At 46.4% G+C, this 15,720-nt stretch overlaps 1 protein-coding gene and 1 pseudogene across 2 annotated transcripts in view; both read right to left on the bottom strand.

Annotated features, from left to right (window-relative positions):
• CCBE1 (collagen and calcium binding EGF domains 1) overlaps positions 1–12,663 on the bottom strand; it is a 281,101-nt gene extending 268,438 nt beyond the window's left edge. Inside the window, exons 1-2 of one of the 2 annotated variants that reach the window (XM_014585396.2) lie at positions 12,510–12,663; positions 11,099–11,179 (exon numbers count right to left, since the gene is read on the bottom strand). In XM_014585396.2, coding sequence (XP_014440882.1) covers positions 11,099–11,179; positions 12,510–12,592 — 164 coding nt within the window. In that variant the 5' untranslated portion in view covers positions 12,593–12,663. Of the gene's footprint in view, positions 1–11,098; positions 11,180–11,661; positions 12,406–12,509 lie in introns of those variants that run through there. The other variant, XM_006139941.3, reaches the window with a different exon arrangement.
• Positions 12,664–13,748: 1,085 nt separating this feature from the next.
• Positions 13,749–15,714, bottom strand: LOC102495488 (60S ribosomal protein L17 pseudogene; annotated as a pseudogene).
• Positions 15,715–15,720: the final 6 nt, after the last annotated feature.

Consider the following 15,720-nt stretch of genomic DNA (forward strand, 5'->3'; position numbering starts at 1 on the left):
GGAGGGACTTGAGCATCTGCATTTCTAGCACTCTGAGCTCACTAAGTTCTCAGAACAGATGATAACCTCTACAACCTGGCACCATCCAGAAGACAGTTTCCACAGAAACAAAGCTTCCACAGAAATGAAAGTGACGAGTCAGTCAGAGGACATGCCGTTTTAGATCAAATTTAATCCACTTCAGTGAGATCGCCAAAGGCAATTTGATTGGAGAACTCAGGATCGCCATCCCATCTCAGCAGGATCCCATAGGGAGGGTGGCCCTGACATATTCCCTTTAAATGGTCCTGGTGTGTGCTGGGGTTCTTGGGGGGAGGGGACAGACGGTCTCTATGTCTCTTTGTTTTGCCAGTGGAATTGAATTCCTATTTCCAGCAGTCCTTTTTAGTTTGCATTTGGTGGGAAGGCAAAGAAACCACAATTGTCAGACTTTTGAGAAGAGCCCAGTGGTTAAAGAGAACACCCTGGAGTTGACCGCCTGGCTTAGCATCCCAGCTCAGCCCTTACTTGCACATGACCTTGACGTGTACTGGGCCACTCCAACTAGCAACCTGCATAAAGAGAAGCTAGAAATTGTATTTCTTTCATGAGAAAGAATCCCTAACAAGGTTCTTGATGTCACAATCCACCTCCGGCCAGCCCCAGATCACAGACGTGGCATACTCAGATCTCCGAACTTGAACAATTGCCTCCCAGAGCCATCATGGACTTGTGGGTCTCAAAATTTATAGGATTGCCTCAGAACATTTTTTTCTAACACTGTGCTATGGTCTGGCCTCAATACCTAAAGACAAATAGTTGCTATAGTAAAAGCAAATTAACCGATCCGGCATCTCACATTGTATCTGACAGAGCAAGCGCTGATCCCCAGGGACTTCTCCATGAAGAAAGTACAGTCTATTTCCTCCACAAGGGATCAGAGAGGAAGGGACTCCTGAGTGGTCTTGCCCTTCCATGATCTTCCCCCAAGCCTCCTAAGCTACCAGGACCATGGGCAACGCCTGACACGTTAAGTAAAACCCAGGATTCAAACATCACCTTCCCATGTGGCTCCAGTACTGTGCCGTGACTCCCTACCACCTGTGCCACCTGCTCGTGACACTGATCTACTTTGGTCTACCTCAATCCTTTTGTGTTTTCTTTTTGATACATTTTGGTATTCAAAGCTCTTCGTCAACGCTCTCTGTCCTCCTTTTCCAGTTGTACTCTAGACTGTCAGTTTAAGTGACCTCCATGTAAAGTAGGGTGACTATATAAAGTTTCTCTTCCTGGGTCCACCGACTGTCCAAAGCATACAAGAGTGATGGCCATAAAAGTAGCATGTGCAAATACATACCAAGGTCAGTTCAATACTCACTTCCCAATTTTTTAAAAATTTGCCATGGGGTGTGTGTGCTTGTTTAGAGAAAGTCAGGAGGAAAAGTGAAGCACTCCTGGGGGGGATGGCCATACCACAACCCCTTCTCCATTCTCCTCTCAAGATTTTGGGCATGCATACACCATGTTTTCAAACCAGGTCCAGGACTTGAACCATCATCATGTGGGATCTAGCCTTTTCAACTACCACACCATAGGCTGGCTCCTAACCAAAATTTTTTAATCCTCATAATATTCTGAGTCATAAGAGCCCATTGACTGTGCATTCTAAATTCCCCTAATCTTTTGGAAGCTACCAGAACTAAATTTCTATGCAGTTGTGCTTGAGGACACCCTTGCCTCCAGAGGGCATGTGGCTTGCTGTCATCCACCCTGCAATGCAGTCACGGGCTTTCTGGTCTCGGTGGGTTCCTGAGAAGACATCTCTGCCCTGTCATGCAATTTCCATCACCAAAAATTATGAGCCACCCCTCCGTGGGAGAATTGCGAAACGAAACGTGGACACATTACCCAGAACAATCCCAAACACGAGCAGTAGAGTGGTAACAGCTGGGGGAAACATGGACCCGTTCTGCGCTTGCTCTCACACTGGGAAGAGGATGCAGCACTTGGCTCATGGGGCTTAAACACACAAATCACAGCTCCCAAGCCCCTGTAGGTGTTTCAGAAGTTGCCAAGAAACGCTCAGATGCACTTGCGATGACATATCTGGAATGCGTTATTAGGAGGACCAAGAAACGTAGAGGGCTGTGCCTGTTTAAAGTCACTGTTAGAAAACACGAGGCTGGTTGCCCTCGGCCGAGGAGAGCTAGGCCAGGGCATTTCTGCTTGGTGAGGCATTTCAGATGCTGCCACCTACCCCATCACAGACGTCAAGAGAATTGCTCTTCGCTTTGGAAAGCTTTCATATTCCCAGAACTCTTAGAAACCGGTACATGCTAAGTTCTTGCTAGTGCCTCTGTAGAAAAGACTCGGGCTAATACCACTCCTGGATCTGTGTCCTGCTTAGACCTATGCAGGTTTTTTGTTTTTTCTCCCCCAAAAGGATACAGCCGGGGTATGGAAAATTTTCAGATTATAGCCCCCTAAAATGCGACATTAATCAAATGTCAGATAACTACCCCAAAAGTGTTCCAAAGGACAACTTTAATTCAAAATGCTTCCACTGAAGATAAATTGGACTGAAATCCATAAATTCCACAAGGACAGACAGCGGTTTTGTTCATTCACTGAGGTTTCGTTCTGCTTTATTCTCAGATGTATTCTAATTGTCTTGGCTGTGCACGGCACGTAACAAGCGCACAACAAATATTGACAAAATGAATGAATGAGAACTGTTGGTTAAGATTTTACAATGAGCAAATGCCTTTATGGAAAAAGAACGTAGCCCGCCAGAAGAGGGAGTGCAGATGTTATAGCTGTTTATTTTTTTCATCCCCAAAATAAAAGCAAGTAAGTTAACACAGAATGAGATCTTTGTTCTCCAGATCCTCAGCACTGCCCAAATGCAGGCAGACCCTCTAATTCCCAAAAGCAGCTGGGATCCTGCCGAGCAGGAGGACAGCAGGTTTGGGAAGCTGAACAGCACTGACATGGAAACCACCATTGAAATGCAAACCTTATCTTAAGAAATAGAATATTTACAAAAAGAAAGAGCACATTTGTTTTTACCCCATGTGCCCACCCCCAGATTCACTTAGAAGAGAAAGTGAAGTTAGTCAGAGGAAGTCAGGGGCAATCATCTAAAGAACCATAAGAGCAGCAACTGGATCGGATCTCAAAGAACACCCCAGTGAAAGCACAGCCTTTTGTGGCTAGTTCAATCGCTAGTTGTTTCCAATCACATTGTATTGTTTATCTGAAAATGAGTGAAAAGAAATACAAAACCTAAAACCTTGTCTTAGCCAACACTTCCACCTTCTTTCCTGCAACACCTGCTCTTGCGAGGGAAAGGGGAATCCCCTTTAAAACTGATCCTCCACTCCAAAAGTCAGAGTCTGCTGCACCAAATTTAGCTACAGCTGCCAGAATCCAGCACTGTGAAACACACTAACAATCTGAGTTAAGTAGGTGGAGCTGGGAGCCAATGAGAACAGCAACATCTCAGACGTAGAGTTGAGCTCTGGTTTCTAAGAGTCTTCCTATTTCTGTTTCTAAGGAAGCACACACTCGGACAGCAACACAAATTCTAGGAGACCTAACAGATTTAAGCCAAATCTCACTATTTACTGTGACACTAATATATTCACTTAGCCATTCAACAGATGTGTATGCAACAACTATTCTGTCCAGGCATGAAGCAAGCCTGAGGATACAGGGATGATGAAAGGAGAGACAGCCGTGCCCACAGGGCTGACAGTCCAGTGCTGGGACAGTGAAGCACAGCAAGGACACAGTGATGATGAAAGGAGACACAGCCGTGCCCACAGAAGGCTGACAGTCCAGCGCTGGGACAGTGAAGCACAGCAAGGACAGTGATGATGAAAGGGTAGACAGCCGCACCCACAAAGGGCTGACAGTCCAGTGCTAGGACAGTGAAGCACAGGAAGGACACAGTGATGATGAAAGAGACAGCCGTGCCCACAGAGGGCTGGCAGTCCAGCGCTAGGACAGTGAAGCACAGAAAGCTGCCCCTCAGCATGTATACGATTCCGGCATTCTACACAAAGCCACCTCTACCATCCTCAGCTGTGTTCTTTACGATTTTTTGGGATTTTTTGTAGAGTTTCTTTTTTTGCTATAGAGCATGTGAGCTCGCCAGAGACACAGAAAGTGAGGAATTACCTCCCAGGGGGGCTGGCGACACCCCAATCCCTTCTCCTCCATTCTCCTCTCAGGATCTTGGGCATGCACGCACACGCACCTGGTGTGAGTTTAAGCCACCAGGTCCAGGACTCGAACTGCATTTGACTATGTGAGAGTCCAGCGACATAGCCATTATGCTCTCTGCTGGTCCCTCTTTACAATCTTTGTACCATGTCCTCTTTCATGCAGGATATGAAAGGTGGCTGTGAAGTCAGATGCTTTTTGAAGGGGCACAATGGCCCTGATAAGCCAGCCATTGTTCACTCAATGCCAGTGCTCAGCTATAAACACACTGTCCAGGAGGGAAGAGAAACTAGAATGGAGCGGAAGATCTCATTTCTAGTCTTGTTTCGGCTAGTAAGACTGCCCATGGCACCCAGCAAGGGCAACCCTTTCCAGGTCTCTGTAAAACGGAGTACCTTCAAGATCTAACAGGCTATGTCTTACTTACTACCTGCTGTCAAGAGTAGGGTACTTTGGGTAGTTAGGGAGGGCAGCAAGAAACAAAGACATTTTCTGGAACTTTTCCAAGACACTAGAATTCTAGGCTATCTCACATTTGGGAAAACATTTAGAAAAAGCAAAGTTAACTATAAAGCTCATAAAACCCAATTCTGAAGCAATGCACCTACTACATAGAAACCTGCCTTGCTCAGCGAGATGCAGAGATGACAGCAAGGTTAACAGTCATCCAGCACCTCCTGTGTCGTCAACTACGTAAAGCACTTCACATGCATTAACTCACTTAGCCCAATGGCCCTAGAACTTCAGTACTAGCATGATACTCATTTTACAAAGGAGAAAATTAAAGCTTAAACTGTTCAAGGTCACAGAATAATTCAGTAGCAGAGTCAGGAATCAAACTGGGACGAGGAATTTGTATACTGTGTTTGGACCTTCACAGCCCTCTATGGGAACTCAGTGAGCCACCCGAGCAGTACCTTCTACGCCGTTTGCTCGAACGCATCCTTTGCCAGGGCCTGGGGCCATCCGTCTGGTGGGGCTGTGCTCAATAAGTGGCTTTCTTGCTCTAAAAATTGCAAGTAAACACGTCGCAGAAATAGCACCTTAATTTCTGTGGACGCATAGGATTTGGCAAAACAGCTGTATTATCTCAAAAGTGGGAATTTTTTCATCCCCATGTCACCATCTCCCATGGAATACTAAGGGCTCTAACAGGATCCTGCTGCTTAGACAAATGCAGGAAAACTGGCATCAAGGAGGGCAACTGGGCCACCCCCACCCTCAACCTCCACCTGGAGGCCCATGAACCACAAAGCTGAAAGTCATGGCGAACACATCTGGAAAAAAGTCCAATGCGCCATGTTAAAAACCATTCTGCTTTTCAACAATTTTAGTTGACATGTAAATATTTTCTCGATAATATTTAAAACCATACTGTTTCTGTTGTTACAGAGCCACAAAAATTGTACAAAATTATAAGAAATATTTTGAACATTAAGAGTATTTTGAAATTCTGAAAGTTGCTTATTAACTTTCAAGAACTATGGAGTATAAATTAAAAATTTTTGATATGTCAAGTAGATGTTTATGGAAAAATGTAAAAATAAATTTAATAAACAAGCATTCTGAAGACCAAGGTTGTCTCTTGCCCAAAAAGCCATTCATACCTGCCTCTAATCTCCCTGCCATCATTAATATAGCATAAACTACATGGCTTTCAGCTTAATCATACCATGGTATATTGGTTAGTTTCAAAGTCCTTGATCTAAAGCCGTGTTTGTAAATTGAGGCCAAGAACTGTCTACTTTTATACCTATTTCCTAAGACTACTTACTATGAGCTCATAATAGATGCTTCATTTCTAAACTGAGAAATGTTTATTAAAGACAGCCTCACTCAAAACCTGGATTTCCTTGGCATTTCCTTCATGAGCAAGCCTATTCCTCGTTTCTTAAAGCCTTTGTCATTTTATTGGTATGGAAGCCAATAAAGGTAAACACAAATCATTTGAACTATAATGGTTTGGGAAAGAGGAAAAAGCTTTGTGAGCCACCAGGGTAAGGTGGTAACATCATCAGATGCTTGATTTGGCTTCAATAAATTCCAAGTCAAGATAAATCACACCTCTACTCCGATATCTTTACTGGTAAGAGTAAGCCCTACCTCAGATGCTGCTGAGCAAATCTGTACTCTAAGCTCCTTCAGCTGTCACGGGCATTCGCTTTCTTACACTAAGTCCTCGACACTACGCACACTGTGGGCAGTCTATAGAGACAGCGCCCTGGGATGTAAAATAAAATGGGACAAGGAAGGAAAGCTATACCTATGTGCCAGTGTTGAGTATAATATGGTAATACCAAGTATACTGCCCAAGATAGACCTCGAGGGCAATCATAGTTCAGAAAGACGAGCACGATCACGGTGGTATAGTGGTTAAGGTACTGGACTCCCCATGGCTGAATACAGTCTGAGTCCCAGGCCCAGGGACTTGCACCAGGCATGTGTGCATGAAATCTACAGATTTATAAATATTCTTCCCTAGTTGAGAGTCCAAGAGCTGGCTCATTCAGCCCCAGCTGTAAGTACTATCTGGGATGATGAAAGGGCCCAGGCTTTGTAGTCAGACACACCCAGGTGTCATTCTCAGGTCTCACCTGTACTGGCTTGGTGACCTTGGGCATGTTATTTAATCTCTGGGTTTGGGTTCCCTTCTGTTGAATACATGTAAATACTACAGAGTGGCTCTGCAGGTTAGATAGCGTATGCGGAATGCACAGGAGTGAATAGTTGGCGAGCCCTCACACCATCATTAACATAAAGTGACAAGAAAGATGCTTAGAAAGTAAGATATGCACAAAGGAAGGGAATGGAGGCCCAGGGTAGACTGTGAATCCCTCTCCTTCAAACCATGTATCTCTTTCCACAGTTGGGTGTAACAGCGGATGGAATTACAGCTACCATACTTTAGTATAAATCCTACCCAGTGACTTTTTAAAAAATATTTTACCTTTATTTACTATTATTTTCCAGTTTGATCAGAAAGACAGAGAAGGAGAGAGAGAGAAAGTGAGAAAGCAAGCCACCCGGTGACTTTTCCTCTTTAAATTTATTACATTAATTCACTATACATTACAGCATACAAATGAAGTTTCCATCCAAAATACACTGTGTATTGGCTCAATCAAGCACATCAACATACATGTTCTCAGCAAATAATTTTCCAATTCTTATGTCTTGTATACTTTGTTTTGCCATCCTTGATTCCCTATCCCTCACCCTCTGACATGCCTCACCCTCCTCCCACATTGTCTCTGGTATCCATGGTTGCTTTCTATGCCTTCTCCCCCATTTAATTGATTTGCTAATGAACTTTTGCTAAATATATTGATTTGCTAAATATATCCAATAGCTAGCACAGCTGATATATACCTATACATGAACCCAAGTCTGACTTTAGGCATAAACCTCAGTGAGTAGAACGAACATATTATAAAGTAGTACCTAGCTGGGGCTATATAGCTTACCGCAGTCATCAAATATGCATTTTAAAAATTTTCGATATGAACAGTTTTACTGTTTTTCTCCTGCAACTTTTTTTAAATTACTTAACATTTATTCCCTGAGCATCATCACTTTTTTAAAAGATTTTTTCTATAGGACATGTATGCTTGCTGCAGACAAAGTGAGAAATCACCCTCTGGAGGATGGCTGTGCCTGCAATCCCTTTCCCATTCTCCTCTTGGGATTTCGGACATGCACACATGCCTGGTGCAAGTTTCAATCCACTGGGCCTGGGACTCAGACTGTTGTATTCAGCCATGGGGAGTCCAGTACCTTAACCACTGTACCACCTGCTGGTCCCCCCACCCCTCCCCCAGTGACTTAAAACTTTATTTTAAAATCACAATAATTCAGAAGTGGCTTTCAGAATTCCTTTACATGCACTGAAAAACCTGTTAACTAAAAGGCGCCTGATAAACAATGCTTCTACCTCAGATGGTTCCCTCCCGCGGCAGTAAAGGTAATGTTACATTGCTTATAACTTAATTAAGAGAAACCCTTGAGGAGGTCTGGTTTCCTAGTAAGGCTGGTTTTTGTTACCTTTATAGGTTAATATAGTACAATAGAAGAGTATTGTTTCCACAGAGGCCAGAGTATGTCGGTGGGATGAGGACTGAGGTTTTTATATCAGTGTTCCTCAAGCTTTAATGTGCAGCTCATTAAAGTGAAATTTCTGATTCAAGACATGGGGGGGAGGGAGAGACTTAGGATTTAACTTTATTTTGACCAGAGAGAGAGAAAGAGAAAGTGAAAATGCATTCCCAAACCCCCTGGCGGCTTGTTAACTATGGCCAGCCCTGTGGGAGTCCAGCACCTTTAACCACCTCACCACCTGCTAACCCCAGGGGTTGGAGATTCTAACTGATATCTAGGTGGGGGCATGCTGCTAGATCACACCTGAATGAAGCAGTGAGTGGCTCCAGGGCTAGGACAGCAGAATCCACAGGAACACAGTACTCTATTCCTGGGGGTTCTTAAGCAAGATGAGTTAGCAATGCCTTATTTTAAAAGAAAAATATTTAATTAAATTCACTAGAGAGACAGAGAGGAAAAGTGAGAAAGCGAGCTACCAGGCCCAGGACTTCAGAGTGGGCCATGTGGGAGTCCAGCCCCTTAACCACCATGCCACCTGCCAGCCTGAACAACTGATTTTAAGAGATTGAATTATAGAAGTGTAGAACCAACAGAAAATAGAACTCAGCCTCCATACAGAAAGTAATTTCAACATAAAAACAAAAACCAGACGCTTTCATAGTCACAGGAACCATTACCACTTTCTCAAGCTGAAGACATCTCCGGTTCCCAAGTGGTTTACTTTTTTCTTTATGTAGAATCCTTTTTGCAATATCTTATGGACTATCTCTCTTGGATAGCTGTTAATGAAAACATGCCAAAATGCTGCTAAGGTGTCTAGTTAAGGCAGTGTAAAGAACTACTAGACTGCTTTAAAAGAAAAAAAAAACAGGAAAATAGGACAGTAACGCTAATAATCAGGCACCAGCGATTTCTGAAAATCTGACGTACATTCTAAAACCATCTGATTCACATGAGGTCTGGCCTTCAGGGACTGAACCAATGAACAAACCATCTCAAGGACGCTCTGCATGTGAAATCAGGCTTTACAATACAGTGAGGGGAAAATAATGGGTCTAAAGAAATATCGTGGGGCCAGCAGGTGGCACAGTGGTTAAGGCAGTCAGACTCCCACAAGGCTGACTGCAGTTCAAGTCCCAGACCTGGCAGCTTGCTATTTCACTTTCCTTCTGTTTCTCTCTGGTCAACTTCAAAAAATGATATTGGGTAAAATTTGAAAGAAGAAATCAGATGAAAGGCAGGGCCCTACTCAGGTAGCCTCTATCAAGTCTTAATTATTTTTAAGGGTTATTTTGTGACTATTTAAATTGACTGGAGAGAGACAAAGTGAGAAAGCCAGCCACCAGGTCCAGGCCTTGAATTGTGGTGGGGCATGTGGGAGTCCAGCACCTTAACCACTGTGCCACCTCCTGGCCCCAACCTCCATCAAGTCTTTACCTGCCAACCAAACACAAGATATCTTCAGAAGCTCATAGAAAATGCATATTATAAAGACAGTACACATGGATTTTCAGGTGTTCGGGACAAAATAACTCGCTCTTTAATTCTATTTTCCATGAACCTTCTGGAGTCCTCTTATTCCCTCGACTCTAACATACGTTTTGTTCAGCAGTCACCTGGCGTGCCCAAGGAGCCCTTCCCAAGCCCAAGCAGCAACTGCTGACTCACCTACGTGAGCACGTGCTTCCATTGCCAAGAACAGATTGAAGACATGAGGACGGATGTAACTGATAGCGTTTTTGAATCGCTAGTCTACCCAGCCCTAGAAACACACCTGAACCTGAGTATGTGAAACAGCTTTGAGCATCAAGGCTGACTCATGGGCTACAACCTCACGAACCCCCTGAACTTCATTTTTTTTTTTTTTTTGGCTAGGGATTGCTGCATTATCTTTTACCCCCTGAATATTTATTCTGGCACCTTAGGGTGCAGGATTCTCACAGAATCTGGTGTGGGCACATGATCCCAGCACCTCATGCCGTCCCTTAAAAATCAGACGACTAACAGATGTTTATGGGCCAGTGCCTCCTACAGACACAGAAAGCACAGGAACACAAGCCAAGAATTCCGCAGTGGGAAACAAATTCAGCCTCAACTACAAAAAGCTGGAAGGCAGGGAACATCGGTTCTTTTAGGGATAAGAACCACCTGTTCTTGAGTCACCTGGGAGCCTGTTTAAGATTCCCAGACTCTATCCAGGGTCAGTTTCAACAAGCACCCAGCCAACTTGGATTGAAAGACACTCAGGTGTATCTGTAGACCACACCTTAAAACAGATTCTTTTGTCTCAATTTAGATGCACTTTATTTTCCCACAGCACAATGATCAGTCCCTCACCAACCCTCCCTCCCCCCGCGCACACACACACACACCCCTTGTCCAGAGGCCATGGCAGTGAAACACTCTGTCCCAACACAAGGTCAAGAGGCAGTCAAGTGCCAACTATTTTGCAAAGCAAAATGCAGACACTGAAGCAGCCGTCCCTCCTTGCTATGCCCCACCGTTTACACTCAATACCATCTACTCTTCATAAACTCCCACCCCTTTCCCGTCCAACCTCCACCGCGAGGCATCAGGGAGCCCTGAGCGGTTTCTGCACCTTAGAGCGCACGTTCTAGCTGCAAACTCGCCGCCTGGAATTGCTCTGGCCCACAAATACCAGCTCAAGGCTCCCACCAAGGAGCACGCCCTCAGAACACCCCAGCAAAACAGCGGCCCCTGGCCCCAGTCGGGTCTTCAACGCCCTCACTTGAGCAGGACGCGCAGCGGCGGACCCCGCAGGGTTCCTGCGGCTTACCTGAAGCACGTGGTGAGCTCGCCAGAGGGCTTAAGACACGGGTATTTGGTAATTGCGATTTTGTTTTCTGAGCAGATTTCTCTACAAGAAAGAAGAAAAAAGTTAAATAGAAAACATCGTTGATTCTCAACCACAAAGCGGAGAGCAGCATGCGCGCTGCAATCCACGTCTCTGCGCGTCGGTGGAGCGCGGGTCCTCAGGCGCGAACGCTGAGCTGACGCTGGGGACAGATCAGCCAAGCAAGGGTCACAACGCAACAACACTATTCTCCCGAGAGGGAGAAAGCAAAGAGGCTGGAATCGAGAACTATGCCCGCTGGTGTGGCACAGAACGGCGGCAGAAACGCAGGGAGACCGGTAGCAGAACCCGACTCGTCGACGGGGGAAGCCGCGGCTGAGCGCACAGAGACCCGGGGTCTTGCGTCGCCCAACACAGACTAGCATCCCGCTCGTGGCCGGAAAGGCGAGAGCGTGCAGATGGTGCGGGGGGTAAGGCGAGGGCACCCCGCGAGTCCCCGCTGCACCCAGCAGGAGTTCGCCCTCCACTGAGGCTGGCAGCGTTACCTGTCGCCGTCCTCGGACTCTTCTCGGTAGGTCCACGTGTGTCCCAGCGCTAGGAGCAGCAGCAGTGGCCCCAGGCTCTTGCCCAGCTGCCCCCTAGCCGCTCCTCCCCGGCTTGGAGGAGGCGGCGGCACCATCAGGGAAGCTCCGGGCTTCTCCCAGGCGCCTGAGCGCTCTCCTAGCTCTGCGCGCCGCTCCTCCGCAGCCGCGGCAGCCGGGGTCCTTCTTCCCGGCAGGGGGTGCCGGAGAGCTGGGGCGTTTGCACCACCTGCGTGAGGCGCTAGGGCTCGGGATGTTGTGAGACTTGAAGGGGGTCGGGGGTCAGGCTAGGAGTGTGGGGTACTGAGTGCAAATTCAGCAGAGAAGAGGGTGAGCCTGCGGTAGCCGACCAGAACTAAGCTCCCCGGTCCTGGTCCTCTTGTCCGGACCTTCACGCCCGACTGACAGGCTCGCTCCTCTAGCCTCGGGCCTGCGCCCTCCCCTCTTCCCTCTTCCTCCTCTGGGAAAGTGAGCGCAGGGTGGGGAGGCGGGCGGTTGTTTGCATTTTGCACCGGGGTCGCAAGACCGGGAGGAGGAGCCGGTCCTCACCAGGGAAAGGGGGGAGTGGAAGGAGCGTGCAGAGGAGAGGGGTTAATAAGCTTCCTTCCTGTGGTCAGAGGATTCCTGAAGCCCGGGGTCAGGCCAGTGTTTGCCTTTCCCCCTGGAAGACCTACACCGTGTTTTGTGATCCCAGTTTTCTCCTAGGAGTATGGGAAGAAGGAGCGTGGGACGGCTACAGCCAGCATCCCAGCCTGCTTCCTTCCAACCTGAAACAGCACTCTCGCAGACGCGCCCGGTTTTCGTTAAAGCACCTTAGAACAAAGTCCTTCGGCCATTTCACTCGTTGATGAACTGTGCCGTTGTCGTCTCCGCAGCTCCGGGTCGAGATGAGCATGAGTCCTCGGTGGGTCTTCCCGGGAGTCTTATTCCCCAGCCCTGAGCTGCTTTAATAGTTTCCATACCGCGCACAACAGCTGTGCTGGAAACTTCTCGGCGATCGAGTGAGCGTGGATCACGGGTAAGGCTGCCGGTTAGTTTATGCAGCCTTGACCGTAGGTCGGTTCACCTGGTGCGGACTCCAGCTGTAATTCGTAGAAGTGTATCTTCACACGTAGTTGCACTTAAAGAGTTTTCTGTGCCTGTCAAAGGGAAATTCTCGACATTAACGAGGACAACAGGGCCCAGCCAGATCGTGACCCGGTAAATCCGTCATGCTGCATCTCACAAAACTGTGAGGTGAAAAGGTCGCTTGTCCCCAAGTCACTGATGTGCTTAGGTAAGCAGGTGTTTTGATTTACAAAGTATTCTGGTCAAGGGAGAATTACCATACCTTTACCGGCCCCGGTAAAGCCCCGAGATTTTGATGTACAGACTCTAACAGGCGTCATGCTGCATCTCACAAAACTGTGAGGTGAAAAGGTCGCTTGTCCCCAAGTCACTGATATGCTTAGGTAAGCAGGTGTTTTGATTTACAAAGTATTCTGGTCAAGGGAGAATTACCATACCTTTACCGGCTGACATTTCAATAGAAGTGGCATTCTCATTCCTCCGTAGAATGCTCCATATTTCCCAAAGTTATTCCATATTCATGACTTCTAATCTCACAATAGCCCTGGCATCTTATTTCTTAGCTCAGTGAGTTGATTTTTTTCCTTCAAAACTCATATACAGGTAGAAGACCTTAAAACACAGGATACTGAACTAGAGCACAGGTAGAGAACACAAAATATGTTTATCTTTACATGGTAATTCGGATGGCAATCAGAATCTTGCAAAGCATGAGTTACCATCATGGAGTCAGAAAATAAACTTGGATTCAAACCCGAGCTGTGTTTCCTAGGTGAGCGACCTTAGGCAAATTACTTAATGTTTCTGACAGTGTTCTCATCTGTAAAATGTCTGAACTTGCCTCATGAATTTTTATGAGTAAAGCATTTTGCATATGGTCTGGCCTGTGCTGAGTGCTCCGAAGACACTAACTGGTACTGCTTGTAACAGGAACTGTTGCACTGCACTGCCTTTTTTGGATCTCCATTTATTTTATGCTGATTTTATTCCTGTGCCGTAAGTGTTTGTATCTTCAGTTTCTTCTGGGATGTTTTATTCTTTTTCTTCAGGTTTAGGAACAGTCTGCTCCTTTTCCGTGAGGACCATCTTGACCTGGCACGTGTGAGACGATCTATAAATAATGTGCTCTGGAAGTACGACGGCGCGTCTTGGAGGAATCTCTGGAAAGTTCAGCGCGCCTATGAGAGACAACACCTGCCTGTTCACCTGAATATGCTCAATGACCACAGAGTCTACATCTAAGCCCTTAAGTCCAACACCATTTTCTGCATGTTTAAGCATTTGCAGCATAAATTCAGCACTTTTTGGGGGCCACCAACCCAGTGTCCAGCCCGACTATTTGGCCTGGGCACATCTACCAACTCCACCATTACAACGACGGCATGGTGCACACTGCTTCTGTGAAGTGACATCTTTTAGATACTTGGTGGCTTTTCTGCTTTACGTACTCTTTATGGCCTGGGCAGTTTCACGGGTGTTCTGAAAGTGAACACGAAGATTTGAATCCTTTGATTTGCATGACTTTGTGGGGTTCCCTGGGTCAACTGAATAGCGAACCATTTCAAACATCACTTCAGGCCCCTTATGAGAAGAGGAAGCCTACACAGACTTGCAAGTTTTACTTTCTAGCTTTCCAGCTTTTCACTGTCGAGATAAGTGAGAGTCTATTTCACAACAGTTATTTGGATTTCTGAAGAGAGACCTCACTAAGCATGTGGAAAAGAAATCCATTCCGGAGCTTATAAAAATCTTATCACTTTAAATTGGGTCACGAAAGTGTGTGATCTTCATCTTGGAAGGAAGAGGCCATCCTGAAGAAAGTTCCATTTTTATTTTCTTACCAATTGCTCCGTGATAACTCCCTGTCTTTTTTCTCATTTGTTAGTTTGTTTGTTTTCCTGCTACATTGCAGATGTCAGCCCTACAGATAACAGCATGGTGCAGGAGATGAGTTACTGGCTTCCTTAAGGAAGAGTTGCTAAGCCACATGTGCAGACGTGCAACGTTACGGGTAACGTAATCCAGGCTGCAAAAGGATGAAAGCAAAATCATGCTCATCGTAGGCAGCTGTGTGGCAGAAGGTTGGCGGCGGAGACAGTGTTGCTGCCTCTTGCTTTTTAGCCCTCTACACTGAACACTTGTGAGACTAAGAAGGCGTTAGGGACAAGTAAATAGCACAGCTTTGCCCAGGGAGGAAATTTCCCACCTAAGGTTGAGATTGAGAGATACAGCATTTCTGCAGGAAGTGAGCTGGAGCTGAGATCTTTTGAAATAAACATTTGCCTGGAGGCCTGGAATGTCAGCTCAATGGCGGCTACTGACCATACAGCCGGCCTGGCTGGCGGTTTAGTCTTGGGCTTACAGGGAGATGTGGAGCACCATATATGGGGACCAGTCCCTGGAAAGTTAAACACGCCAGTGAAAGACAAAACCTGCATTTGCTCTGGCTGCTGCCTGCACGGGAGATGTCAGTACTGAGGCTGTGTGTGTGTGGTAGGAACCTTAAGGGGCTTAGGTTTTGTCTCTTCTTATCCTTATGCCCTCCCAGACCCCACATGCTCCCCACCCCCAGGCCTGTCGCCATTGATCTGCCCCATCCTCAAATCTATGAAACACTGGCATGAGAGAACTTGCCTGGGCTCTTTCATAGGAGTGTTACAAAGATGAATGAGATGGGCCTAAATGCTCCTTGAGAGAGCTCTGGGTGATTATTTCTTTTCGGCATACCAGTCTGCACTGTTTTCCATACAGACCTGTCAGCTTTTCTGAAACAAACCAGAGAGTGGCTAGCCTGAGGCTTTAGCGTGCCGACTGCTAGGGGTTAGGCTCCCTGGTGGACCAGGTATCAGGTATTTTTAAGTTGTACTGCCAAGAGTTACCTGGGGTAGTGGGTGCAGAGCAGAGACTGGCTGGAGAATACAGATCAGCACAGAAAAGTAAAGCTAAAGGGAAAGA

This window comes from Tupaia chinensis, unplaced genomic scaffold, assembly GCF_000334495.1.
Source record: "Tupaia chinensis unplaced genomic scaffold, TupChi_1.0 Scaffold000012_1, whole genome shotgun sequence".
Lineage (NCBI taxonomy): Eukaryota > Metazoa > Chordata > Mammalia > Scandentia > Tupaiidae > Tupaia > Tupaia belangeri.